Here is a 14,249-nt window from a genome sequence, read left to right on the forward strand (position 1 = left end):
TCATGTTCTCTTCCTCTCAAAGAAATAAAATGCTCAAAACAAAAATCTTCATACATTATTCTATTCTAAAAATTAACAAAATATACCAAACATGGTGGAAAAATATGTACACCGGACACTTTGGATGATTTTCACTGAAGAATGTGTATTTCTATAAACACAGGTAAACTCATCACTAGTTAGGAACCAATGACGTTATCTAAAAATCAAATGGGTTTCAAAATATACACTAACAATGTGACTTTATTTTTAAAAAAATCAACACGAAAAAAATAAAAATTTAAAAATTTAAAAAAATAAAAAAAAATTAAAGATCAACGTGATTTACAGATGTTCACGTTCACTTATGACATAATTTTCAAAAAAAAAGCCACTGATCTAAATCCCTCATTAAAACGATTCTCTCTGAAAGGTCATCGAAGTCTTAAAAGTAAGAATAAGTTGCTGAAAGCACAGGACACGTATTTTATCTACAATCAGGAATATTGGAATGTGAGTCTTAATGGCTTCCAGTCTTTTTTTTTTTTTTCAAGATTTTATTTATTTATTCATGAGAGACACGGAGAGAGAGGCAAAGACACAGGCAGAGGGAGAAGCAGGCTCTGTGTGGGGAACCTGACGCGGGACTCGATCCCAGGACCCCGGGGTCACGACCTGAGCCCAAGGCAGATGCTCAACTGCGGGGACCTAGGGACCCCAACAGCTTCCAGCCTTAAAATCAGCGCCTACAGAGGTATCAAGCCAGCACTCGCCCGCGAGGTCATCTCCTAACCTACCAAACTGACGTTTTAAATGCTCAAAAATAAATGAACTAAAATCAGTTTTAAAAAGCAAACTACAACGTTACTACCTAAAAACATAGGTTTATGTTTTTAGGAAGGAAGGAAGATGGGGAAACGAGCAGAGATGGAGGAAGATGGGGAAACGAGCAGAGACGAGTGACACCCCCGCACCAGAGCCGCAGCGGGAGAGGCCTCCGTCTCAGGGCTCACGCGCCGGCCGCGCACAGGGCGAGGGGCCACGCGTCCCCAAGAAGCGGCTGTGGTCTGACCTCCTTCCACCTGCCCCGCTGACGGCGGAGACGCGTGCTAACCGGGACGCAGGGAAGCGCTTCACACCAGTAAGAACCCACTTCAAAAATCCCAGCCGCAAATTCACCAGCCTTTTGGAAATAAACCCTAACGGGTGGAAACATGTATATTAATTTGTAAACTGCATAGAATTCAGGCCCAGGATGCAACAGTCGGTGTACAGACGACACAAGCTTTTGGGGTCAGGAAGCGATGGATCACTTACAGATATTTTAAGTTCTCCAGGTCTTCGAACGACCCGCCGGGTATGCTCTTGATCTGGTTATTGTTGAGAAGCCTACGGGACAAAGTCCGCGTTAGAAGGACGACGCCCGCACGTCTGGCCCGCGTCCTGCGAACACGTTCCCACCGCCCGGAAAAGCCGCCGAACGACTGGGGCACGGAGCCGGGCACCAGCGCTGGCCGGGCCCTGTGTTCCCGACGGGGTGTTGGGCACTCACCCTCCGATGACGCGTTTCCTCGGGGCACGGGGCCCCGGGCCGCCCACGGTCCCCCTCCCTCCCTATGCAGCAAGTATCGGTCTGTCCTGCTCTCTGTCACGGTCCACCTCGGCTGACTGCGAGGTCAGCGTGCACCTGCAGGGTGGTCCCGCCGGGGTCCGACCGCCCCCTGGGTCCCAGGGCGAGGGCACACCAGCCTCCAGCCCAGCTCAGCCGCAGAACTGCTGGATGCCAGCCAGGCCCGTCGCCTTGCGCTGCCCACGCGGGGCACAGGTGGACGGCGCTCCAAGCCCCCATGGGCCCGGCTAGCCGGAGATGCGCTGGGGCAGGTGAACGGGCAGGGGGCTGAGTCCCCCACAGGGAGAAGGGCAGCACGTGGTCTGGGTCACACGCGCTCCTGAGGGACCCAGGGGTCCACAGGTGTGGGACCAGGACGGGACGGCAGCCGGGCACCGACCCATGGGCCTGGCATCTCCGTGTGCGTGCTCTATTCTCGGGTCCCCCGTCCATGCTCCCCACGCCCGCCCGACTGCAGATCATCGGGCCGCGCGGCACTGAGGTCTACCCACAGCGAAAGCCGTGGGGACGTCTATACCCGTGTCCTACTCGGGCCCAGCAGAATGTCTGGACTTACAACGTATTCAAGTTTCTCAGCTTCCTGAACGCCCCGGGCTGGATCTCTCGGATTCTGTTAAAGCGAAGATCCCTGAAAAAAAAAAAAAAAAGAAAGAAAGAAAGAAATGCGTTAATACAGAGAAATACGCCATCGTGACTGGTGCCGCGTCATCTCGCGGAGTTTCACCACGGTGACAGGACGGGTGAGGAGCTAACCGTCGCAGCGCATGCCTGGGCCCATGATCTCACGGGGGTGGAGTAAGCGCGTGGCGATCTGAACGGCAGGGCCCCGACCTACGGCCTCACGCAGCTCCGCTGCCACCACGCTTCTGGGGGGATAAAAACCTAAGGCGGGCAGGCACCGGCCACCCACCACGCCAAGGTCGCCAAGCCGTCCCCAGACACTCAGGCCCACCCGCACGCGCAGCACCGGGGCCGTGGGGGGGGCGTCAACGTGTCAGCACCCACCCCAACACCTCCCCGAGCTGGATTTCGGGGATTTATCCGTGAACCGCCCACCACGTTTTCTCGGTGAGTTTAGACCCAACATCTTAAAACCGCGAAGCTCACTGTGACCCGGGAAGGTTCATCCATCCAGCGCGTGGATGGAGACTCGGGACTCGCACACGCGTGTTTTAAGCAGAGTTACACGTGCACTGGGAGAACAGTTACTGACGCTTCGGGGGCAGAGGGACGACCCGAGCAGCCCAGGGAAGACCAGAGCGCGAGACCGCCCACGGCGGGTGGGGCCTCGGGCAAGCACGGGGCAGCTGGCGGGGCGGCCGGCCGCGGAGCAGGTGCGCGGCCGCCCGGAGCCACGAGCTCAGCGGCAGAGGGCGGCCAGAGAGGCCCGCTTTTACCCTCTGATTTGAAATCCATCAGTTACGTGAAACTAAAGTCTGTGACTTTAATTTAGACCTATAAATTTAACGTCTGTGAACATCACCGAAAAGTACGTAAGAGGCCACTTCCTTTATCAAAGTCTTGGACTAATTAAGATTCCTTGTTCTCAGGCCCAAGCCCCAGGACAGTGAGGCAGGATTATCGGGATCGACTGGGGACCCCCCACCCACAGGAAGTCCGGCTCCGGCACCCCAGCTGGGGTTTGGAGAGAGTCCCTACGGAGACTTTACAGACAGGAGCTCCGTGGGGGGGGCATGCGCGGGCGCCCCGGGGCGGCCCCAACCCGGGTCCTGGAGCGACATCCGGTCCAAATCGGGGATGACGCTCCTCTTGTGACACGCACTGGCATTTCCTAACGAACGTTCGTGAACTTTTCAGGAATTTGCTTACATTGAGCCGATGTAAGAGTCATGGTAGATTTACAGAACCGGTTAGAGTTGACGGGGCAGCGAAAGGCTCCTCAGAGAGGAGATGAACCGTGTTGGTCCCGAGTGAGCCCGGTGGGGCATCTGCTTCCTGGCTCTGGGTGGGGTTCTCGGGAAGGGGAGGTCTTGGGCGTCGGTCCCCACCTGCCCTGGGCGGCTAACCTGCCCTCACCTGTGTGCTCTCGCGGGTCCCCAAGAGCCACCATGTCCCCCCCGGGGCAACGTGGCTCCCCGCACTGACTGTGGCTTTTAAGTACAGCAGAAGTTAACCTCCATCCCTAGGAGAACGCTGCAGGTGGTTCCGCCGGGGAGATGCTGAAGCCAGGGCCCCAAGGGGAGAGCAGGCGCCTCCGGAGCCCGCGACCCGGCCCGTGTGAAAGTGCCGACTGAAAAAAAAAAAAAAAAAAAAAGAAAGTGCCGACTGGCTAGCTGAGCTTCAGTGTAAACAGGTGATGGAGAAGCTCCCTCCTTGCACGTAACAAACACGGGCTTTCACGGGACTGGGACAGACGTCCCCGGACTCCGTGGAGAACGCATCCCCCTGAAACGTGGAATGCCACGCACACACGCGCAGCAGAATCGGTCCAACATCTCCCACCAAGAAGCCAGGCCTCACGTCCTCAGGAAGGACGGTGGCTTGGGCACACGCGGCTTCTGACAACCGTTCCCCATCAGACTCAACAGAGGGGAGACAACACAGAAACCTCCCAAAAGCCAGCCACCGAGGGCCGGAGAACTTGGCCACCTCCTGACGCGGCAAGGCCGGTCCGCGGGTGTGAGGCCCGTGCCAGGGGCCGGGGGGTGGTGGTGCGGGGGGCACACCAGGCAGCCGCCGCACACCCAGCTCTGAGCGCCTGAGTGGGACCGGGCCTCACGGACACCTGGGGTCCGGGGAGAACCGCACCAGATCTGAACGGCCTCAGGGGGAAGCGGGTTCAGTGGCGTCAACACACTGGCACACTGATGACGCATCGAGACATGAGCCTGTTGGACACAGAGTTAAAGTCAGTAAAATTAACCTGTTTCTTTCTAGTTTTTAATGAAACCGCTAGGACATCTAAATGTCCGTATGTGGCCACATCTCATGGTGCGGCCTGTTTCCAGGCATCCAGGCCAGCCCCCTGCTCTCGCAGCAGACAATCAGAGGACCACATGCCCACCCTACCCACCCTAGGAGGGCCAGCCAGGTGGAGGGTATGCACGGGCCCCCTTCCCAACAGGCGCAGAGAAATGTAAACAATGTAAAGGAAGCGACCTGAGATTCTGGAACTGAAACACCGAACAGCTGAGATGGAGAGAACATGCAGGGACTTAAGGCCGCCCTGACCACGGCAGGAACCGGGGTGAACGTGAGGGCAGGGAGCCAGAAGGCGCACGGGGTGATGCAGGGGGGACGGCGCCTATACTCTCACTCCAACCTGCACACACGCGGGCCGCTGCAGACACGGCCCCGGAGCGGCAGCGGGACAGATGGGCAGAGGCCGTGTGCCCCCCACCCCCACGCCGCCCGGGAGAGACGGGGCCCGAGAATGAAGCCGCCCTGGATTCCAGGATGAACCAAATTCCCAGTCATAACCACAGATCGCCGAGGCCTTTTCAGCTGAATTGGTTCCCACTGTGTGGGGAGTATCGGGAGAGATTTATTAATTCCGTAAGAGTGATGATTCTCTTAAGCAACGTTCTCAGCGGGGTCTCCCGATCCTCATCAGCAGCATCTCCTGGGAACTTGCTAGAACTGCCGATTCTGGGCCTCACCCCCAATCTACAGAATCGGAAGCTCTGGGGGTGGGGTCTGGTAATCTGGGTTTTAATCATCTCTCCAGGAGGAGCAGGTGACATTTGAAAACACTGCTCTTCAGTAACGCTGGGAGGGGGCAGCGTGCATGTGCGTGACTGCATGCGTGTGTGCGAGTGTGCCCATCTGTGTGCAGATATGTGCACTACATCTAGTACACACATGCATACATGTATCTGCACACGTGCATGCATACATGTGTATATGCACATGCATGCAGGAATACACAAATGTAACCGCACACCCGCGCATACATAGTGTATCTACACATAGGCACCCACACACCTATACACATGCACAGCCATGTGCATACACCATGCACCTGCACTTCATGCATGCACATGCACATACACACGTACCCACTAATGTGCACATACGCATAACTGCACACGCATACATACATGTGCACATGCAGAGGTACACACATGCACACATATACATGTGCCTAAGCATGCATGTGCATGCAAATGTACATGCACACATGTACAGACACATGCACGTGTATGTTCACATGTACCCACAGGTGTGCATGCATCCACACATGTGTATGCATGTGCCTGCACATGTGCACAAACATGAGCACACATACCTACACACGTGCACACGTACTAACATGTGCCCACACATGCCTACACATACACAGCAGGTGTCTGCTTGTCCCCTCGGTCTTCCTCTACATTGGATCCTTAGGCCATCTGTCATCACTGATGTAGAGCTTATGTTAAATTTAAATGGAAACCAATTAAAAAGTGGTTAAAAGCAAGTTATACTGTAAGTACCTCTCTAATTTTTTAAGTTATTAAAATAAGGTCTACACATGCCTGGGGAAACAAAATGTCTAACCCTATGGTATATAAGACCATGGAGGGTCACTCCTCGCCTGCACTGCTCAGTTAATTTAGAAGCATAATTCTTATTTTTACAATTATAGTAACTATTTCCACAAATAATCCTAATACGGAGAAAAACGTAAACGTAAAGATCTTGATGTGCAAAGGGGTTACATCCCTGTTGAAAAGACATGGGATCCACCTAACCGACTGGCTCCGTGCCTGGCCAGGACTACCTACTGCACTCAGACGCTTGCAGAACCTCCTCACATAGAGCTCGTTTTGATCCATGTGATTTACTGAGCACAGTGCTGCGGGTGACGGGTATCAGTAGTTGACACCTGTCCCACATCACAGAGGACCCTACTGGGTCCCGCTAGCTCCAAAAAAGACCAAAATCCAAATCCCAAGTATGGCTTCTGAGCACATAGAACTTCACACCATCATAAAGTTCGAAAGTGAGTCGAGCCATCGTGAGTCGGGGACTGTGCGCAGTGTCTGTAGCCACAGCCCTACTTCTACAAGGAACTATAAATGCTGCATTATGCCCCGAGCTGGGCAGTAGGCCCAAGGGAGCCGGCTGAGCTGTGCAAGGGGCCCTGGGACCCGCCCATGGCATCCTGCTCCATCCAGAGGGAGGGCAGGGGTGGCCCGCATCTGGGCAACCTGAGCGACATGACCCTCCCTAATCAACTCAACACAGCCGCTGCTTTCTGAAATCTAGCATTTTACCTTAAAAATGTATAAGCACCTCACATTCCACTCTGTCTTGTTGTGGCCACTCAAAAATAAGGCGTTAGCCAACAGCGGTGAGAAGAAGAGGCCTGCCACGCTTCTGGTCCGGCCTGGCCCGGTGTAGGGGGCTGCGCCTCCCCGGGGTGCCCCAAGGCACCTCAGGCTCCAGCCGAAGCTCATTCTCTTCCCCCACAAACCCCATCTGCTTCTCCAAATGCAGCAAGCAACTGGCACCAGCCACCTGGACAGGTGAGCCAGCTCACCCTGTCTCATGCACTTCCTGCCTCCGAGGCACCGCCAGGCGGTCTGATGCACGTTTCCCACCGCTCGCTCCCCTTCCTGCCCCATGGACGAGCGCTCAGCAGGCCAGCGAGAGGCCTGGCCCCATCCGCAACCGGCCCACACTCTGGGATGGAACGCGGCCCCTACTGCCCCCTGCTCCTGGCACCAAGGCAGCACCCCTGCCCCAGAGCAGGACCCCTGCCCTCGGCCCTCCTGCAGAACCCGGGGCAGAGCTGGGCCCTGTCCTGCGTGGGCAGCATGGTCGCTCAGGAAACCCGCCCGGCCTCCCAGACCAGGCCAAACGGCACCACTGGGAGCACACGTCATCTTAGGTGAACCCCTGCAGCTGTGACCACCCGATGGGGAACCGCGTGCGGGCTGACCGAGGACCAAGAACTTCCACAGGCTCTGGGCCACCTGCAGAGCCAGGACCACGTGTCCTGAGACGCTTATGCCATAAAACTACAACGGAGAACTCCGAAACACCTGATTAATCAGTCTTAATGAATGTGCGGGAACTGGTTTAAAATCTCCACCACAGGCAGCCAGCAGCCCCCGGGACCCAGGCCCACGCACCAGCTGCCGGTGACCCCGGTGTGGGCCCTTCGGGGCGCCCACCTGCACCTGTTGAGGACTGTGCATGCGGAGGGCCCGCGGCCCCCCTGCCTCCTCCGGCCTCTGCACTGTGGTCCCCGCTTCCCGTCCAAGGTAGACCCTCCTCTCCCTCCTCTGGCCGCGGCCCCGCCCCTCACGCTGGGGCCCCGCCTCCTCTCACCGAGGCCCCGCCCCTCACACTCGGGTCCCGCGCCTCTCACTGCATGCAGCCCCGCCCCTCGCTCAGGCCCCGCCTCCTCTCGCCGCGGCCCCGCCCCTCACGCTGGGGCCCCGCCTCCTCTCAGCGCGGCCCCGCCCCTCACACTCGGGTCCCGCCTCCTCTCACTGCATGCAGCCCCGCCCCTCACGCTGGGGCCCCGCCTCCTCTCACCGCGGCCCCGCCCCTCTCACCGAGGCCCCGCCCCCCACACTCGGGCCCCGCCTCCTCTCACTGCATGCAGCCCCGCCCCTCACGCAGGCCCCGCCTCCTCTCGCCGCGGCCCCGCCCCTCGCACAGGCCCCGCCTCCTCTCACCGTAGCCCCCGCGGCAGCGGCTCCCTCGTCGTGGCCCCACCCCTCGCCGCCCCCTGCTCTGGTCCCTCGTTTCCTACAGAACAGTCAACGGGTGCAGCACCTGCGCCTCTCCTTTGCTTTCCTCCCTGGTTGTGAGCTTGCTCCTTCCACAGCCTCGCAGGGGCCCGTCACCCCGCTGGGGTCCTCAAGGGGTCACAGACTCCCCTCCAGTGGGCGCAGTTACCCAGCGCACGGGGCGACCTGCGTTCTGCAGGTATCCCTTTGGACTTCGCGGAGGCCTTCCTGGGGCAGATGCCTGAGCTCCGCGCTGCTGGCGGGGGATGGTCACAGGTAATAATAGCTGACACCTGCTGCGCACCTGCTGCGGCCTGCTGCGGCCTGCTGACTTCTGCAAAGACTTCCTAACTTCGCGGCTAGCACGCGACGCCGCTGGGACCCAGACCGGGACGGTGCCCCTACCACGATGTGGCTGGGGTGAAGGAGGCCGGGGACAGGGCTCCACCGTCTCCTGAAATGGACACCGACGGAGGTTTTGAGTAGAAAGTGCGCGGTCAGATGGATAATGTGGGGAGGGATGAACGCATGAGCCTGGGGACCAAACAGCCTCCGGGCACTTGCATCCTCTGGACAGAGGGGCCTGCCCCGAGCAGAGAGGGCCGGGGCAGCACACAGGAGAGAGGGCAAGCCGCCAGCACCGCCACCGGTGCCAGCAGGGACCCTGCAGGTCCTGGGCGAGCGGCGGGACCACGGCAGGCATGTCCTGCCCAGAGGCCACCGAGCCAGAGGCAAGGGTGCATGCCAGCGTCTGCCGAGCAAGCAGGCAGAGGGCACGCGGTCACCTCTCTAAGGCTGACGGCGGTTCTCCTGCCTCCACACACAGCTCCCCCCACCCAGGGGCCTCCCAGGAACAGTCTGGCCAGCACGACAGCCCGTTTCCGCAGCCACGCTGGGGACACACGGCCCAGACCCCTCCACCCCGGCGGTGTGCGCAGCTCGCAGCCCTGCAGGATGAGGCCCTGTCCTGGCCAGTCCAATGCCAGCCTGCCCGCCACTCACCCTGAAGGCGACTTCCCCAGGCTCAGCACTCCTGTCCACGGAGCAGGGTCCCCGCATCACCCCTGACGGACCCACGCGAACAGGAAGCACAGGCCACTTGCCCAGGGGAAGCAGTAAGACCGACCGTCTGTTTCTGACCAGGACAGACAACCAGCACTCGGCATCACCTGCGCCTGAGCCCTAAACTCTCAGCAAACCAGCAACCGATCGCAGGCTTCTGGCCTGTGCTCACTGCTCCTGCAGCTGGACCAGAGGATGGACTTAACTCACGTCTCCCCCTAAAACCTGTCCTTATGCAGCTGACGTTTAAAAATATAATTTAAGGGCACCTGGGTGGCTCAGTGGGTAGAATGTCCGACTCTTGGTCTTGGCTCAGATCTTGGGGTCCTGAGGTCGAGCCCCGCATGGCTCCATCCTCAGTGTGAAGTCTGAAGTCTCTCTCCCTCCCCCTCTGCCCCTCCCCTGCTCTCTAGTCTCTCCTTCTCAAATAAAATCTTTTAAAAACACAATTTAATTCAGTCCCGTACACAAAACGCAAGTGGTTAGAGAGCTTAAGGACTCAGGAAAAGGGGAAGACAAGGTGGAGAAGGAGCAGATGAAAAGCAGAGGGCAGAGGCAGGAGGCGGGCTTGGCTCGGAGCATCCCTGCAACCAAGACAAAGCCTGATGTGTCACAAGACTCCTTAGCCCCAGAACATCCCTCGGGCCCTCGGGCCAACAGATGCTCTCCAACGTCCGGCAGGTAAGTGCAGGTAAACGACCTCCCGGAGGGAGGCTGTTGGATTCCACGTGCCGGTCCCGCGCCTCACCACGACTGGAAGCCAGCAGTTACACAGATGTCATCCTGTTTATCTTGGCCCGTGCTCGCCACCTCCAGAGCGCCTTCTGATCCCGCATTCAAGGCTTCGCTGAGCCCACGGGGCTCGTGTTGTCTGCACGGGTAGCAGACATGCCCTCCCCTTTCTCCAAGTTACTAAAATCTTTTTTTTTTTTTTTTTTTTTTTAATTGCAGGTTAGCAAAGGAAAACCCAGTGCAGGGTGATGACGAGAGGCGAACGAGCCCGGGTCAGAGGCCTGGCCGCAGGCAGGGCACTGCACGGGACCAGCTGTTTGTGCACAAGGGACAACTCGGGGAACCTGTGCCTGCACCTGACAGGCAGGACCAGCTGCCCCCAGGTCCGGACATGACACCCTGCTCCCGGGGAGCTCGTGCGCATGCGCCAGGGCTGGACCAACGCGAGTCCATCCCCCGGAACGCCAGGGTGGCCCCCGGACTGTGCCCTGGGCCCAGGCCTGAGCCTCCTCCCCCACCCGGCCGGGTGGCCTGCAGCCAGGGCGAGGTCAGTGCCAGCACCGGAGGCCGCGCCCCCCAGCACCCTCCGAGAGGCCGGGCCGCCCACCTGCTTTGCTTCCCACGCTGCCCTGACTGATGGTTTCGTGAAGTACAGTCCCCAAGGTGCCCACAGGTCCAGTCATGGGGCAGGTGCCGTTCGGCCTGCGACCGACCAGTGGCCACATGGCCTGCACCCAGCACTAGTCCCAGGTGGCACCCACGGGAACCGGCAAACAGGGGGTTCACTGCTCAGGCACAGGCACCCAGAGGGCATGTGAGGGGGGCAGTCCCAGGGCCGGGGAACAGGGTCCATGCACAGCATGGCCTGGGTCCCCTCCCCCATGACCCCGAGGACCAGGGGCCAATCCGGCAAGGTGCCAGAGCCCGGCAGCCCCCAGCCCCGAGGGCCCCATCCCCCTGGCGTGTGCTCTCCAAAGACGGCGGTTCTGGCGGCGGGTGCTCCGGTGCTGGGTGCCACGTGGCTCAGCTCGCCACGGCTCCACCTCCGGGTTTGGGCGCCAGGCGACCAGGAAGGCCTGGACGGGGAGCAGACAGGGGCAGGGGCTCCGTCAACGAGGAGGACGGTCTCAGGGGAACCCGGAAGGCTCCTGCCCCGGGACGGGAGGGGGGTGCCTGCAAGGAGCCTCCCAGCCCGCAAGCGTGGCCTCCACCCACACACAGGCCGGGTGGGGCCCTAACTAGGACACCGCTCCGGGCTCACGGCGTCCACGTGTCGGGGTCTCCCAGAGCACGGGCCCAGCCGGCCGGGAGCCTGCTCCGCTACCCTCAGGACCCGGGCCGGGGCGCCCCAGCAGCCCGACCTTGGGTACCTGGCCGATGCCTTCCGCGTCTCGGGGGGTGAAAGAGGATAGAGTAGAACGCAGAACAGAGAGGAAGGCAAGTGTTTCTCCAATACACACTTCAGAGCAAAAACAACTGAAAGTCATTCAAAGCACGAGACAGAAAATGTCAAAAGGAAACTGACTTTTGGTAATAAATCGAGGTATTGACCCATTCAAAGGAAAACACGCACAGCGGTTTCTATCTTGGTTTCAGGTGCGGGGAGGTTTTCTTTTATTAGAAAAACGTACAAAGGTCACGATGATGACAGTTTAGTATTAGGTCTCTCTGGGACTCGCGATGTCCTTCCCCGGCAGGAACGGCGACACTCCCGCTGGGATTTGTGCCGCAGGAGGTTTAAATAATCAGGACATTGTCGATCTTGTTTTACGGGGTTTAAATTTCTTCCGGGAAGCTTACAGATAAAGCACAGGAGACACGTGCCGCCGGGATCGAGCCAGGGGGTGAGGAGCCTCGTGACACTAGGACACAGGGAGGGATGGAGGGGGACCGGGAGGAGTCCAAGGCCTCCCCCCCCAATCCCCTAGGGCGTCAGGTGCAGGGACCCAGCTCTGTGGGGACAAGGGGCGGAACCAACCCAGACGAGAAGTGGCCGGAAGGAGGGAGCGCTGGCAGGGAAGACTTCTTCCTTTCCCTTTCTGTTGTGCACAGACGGCAAGGGGACAGCGAGACACAGCCCGCTCCCCAAGGACGACGGCCCAGGCCGCTGCTCCCAGGCGTCCCTGGTCCCAGCGCGACAGAGCTGGGGGCTGCTGCCCTTGGCCTGAGCCTCACGCTTCCCTGCAGCCTGGAGAGGAGGAGGAGGAGGCTTCTGGCACGCGGTGGGCAGCGGCCGGGCTGTGCCCACCTCGGTGACTCTGGGGCCGGCTGTGCACCCCGCCCGCAGGCCCCGCACCACTCACACTTCCTGGGCCCTGGCCTCGCGTGGAGGGCGGCGTGACCACCCGCAGGGGCGCCCGGCAGCCGCACACGGCCTGGGATCCTCATTCACCTGCCACGTGATGGCCCCCCGGAGCCCACGTCCCAGAGCCCATACCCTGGAGCCCACGCCTCGGAGCCCACGCCTCGGAGCCCACTCTGCGGAGCCCACACCCCAGAGCCCATACCCTGGAGCCCACGCCTCGGAGCCCACTCCACAGAGCCCACACCCCAGAGCCCACCTCCCCAGAGCCCTGGGAAGGCCCCTGTGGGCACTCACCTCGCCACTACCCAGGCGCCCAGCCCCATGTGCTGGGAGGAAGCGTGTCCCCTCCCTGTGGCGCAGGGAACCTGCAAGCTGCCCCTGCCCAGGCCCCAGTGTCCAGGCACCCGGAAGGCGTCCGGGGCCTGCAGCTCACAGCCACAGACTCGGGGTGGAGGCTCCGCACGGGGCTTTGGGCCTCAGCTGGGGCTTCGGGAAGCTCTCCTCTTGTTCTGCGTTTTCTCAAGCTCTGCTCACAGGCCAGATAAAAGCAGGCAAGGGCGACTCCCGGCCCTCGGCCCAGGTCTGCACCGACTCGGTCAGCCCCGGCACCGTGTACACCCTGACCCGTCCTATTTATTTCCAGGCTTTACAGTTTCAGGAATGCGGTTTTCCAGGCCACACGTGAAGGCAACCAATTTGTGCAAAGCCTTCCCTCTGCCCTACAAATGCACAAAATAAATCTACTAGTTTATGCATTTGTTCCCTCTGGAGGAAAAATATACCCCAAACTTCTTCCACGGGTGTTCAAAAAATGAAATCGGTATTTTTCCTACTTTCCAGACACAGAAGTGACACGGGCTGTTCCCAGGGCCATTGTGTCCCGTCGCAGAAAGCCCAGCACGCAGGGGTTAAACCGAGGACAGCCGTGTAATTAGAGGGAAAGGGGCCCCGCTCCCGTCTTCTAAGCAAACAAGGAGACACACAAACACCGCATGGGCGAGCATGAAATCTGTTCTCTGCAGCTCAGTGTGTCAGGGAAAACAGAGCAGCGGACGTCGTTCTAATTAGAAACAGCCAGGAAAACAGCAAATAAATGGGGCAGGATCCCAGCAGGACCTGCCAGCGCAATCCCAGGCCACGGGGGGCGGGAGCTCCTGCTTTTCCTGAGGACGTGTTCGTGCGGCCTTCCTGTTATGAAAACAGGACGCGGGTGCGGATGAGTGAGTGTCTCCTCTGGCGGGGAGTGCCTGGGTGCTTGGCAGGGTGACCTCTGCAACGTCATGGGGCTCGAGGTCGGGTCCACCGGCTCTGGGGCTGGGGCCCTGGGGGAGCCAAGCAGGCGGCGGTGCACACAGCGGGAAATGGCTGATGCACCTGCCAGGACGTGGGGACCCTGTGGAGACCCTGCAGGGACAGACGCCCGGGTGCCAGCCTCTGACCTGGGTGCCCCCACAGCAGGCTGCACGGCCCTCAAAGGGCCCTCCCTGCAAGCCGATGCCACCCTGTGTCTGAGGACTTGTCCGTGGGAAGCAAAAATAGTGTGTGCACATGTGCACACACATGCACGCACGCACATGTACATGCACACACGTGCACACCTATGCCACACATTGTGCACACACGTGTACACGTGCACACCTACACCACACACTGTGCACATGCACACACGTATGTGTACACACACGTGCACGCATGCTCTCTCCAGGCCACTGCTCTGAGCAGATGTCGTTTTCTCGTTTGGCAGCAGGGAGGCCGCGTGCTGCCCAGAGGAAACAGCAGAGGCCTGAGTCCCTCCTCCACATTGCCCGGGCTGCGCGGTCCCGGACAAGTGCCTTGACCTCTCTGGTCCTCG

General features: G+C 59.5%; 1 protein-coding gene across 1 annotated transcript in view; it reads right to left on the reverse strand.

Annotated features, from left to right (window-relative positions):
• PXDN (peroxidasin) overlaps positions 1–14,249 on the reverse strand; it is a 73,062-nt gene that overhangs the window by 38,929 nt on the left and 19,884 nt on the right. Inside the window, exons 2-3 of the mRNA XM_038560657.1 lie at positions 2,166–2,237; positions 1,297–1,368 (exon numbers count right to left, since the gene is read on the reverse strand). Coding sequence (XP_038416585.1) covers positions 1,297–1,368; positions 2,166–2,237 — 144 coding nt within the window. The remainder of the gene's footprint in view (positions 1–1,296; positions 1,369–2,165; positions 2,238–14,249) is intronic.

Source organism: Canis lupus, chromosome 17, assembly GCF_011100685.1.
Source record: "Canis lupus familiaris isolate Mischka breed German Shepherd chromosome 17, alternate assembly UU_Cfam_GSD_1.0, whole genome shotgun sequence".
Classification (NCBI taxonomy): domain Eukaryota; kingdom Metazoa; phylum Chordata; class Mammalia; order Carnivora; family Canidae; genus Canis; species Canis lupus.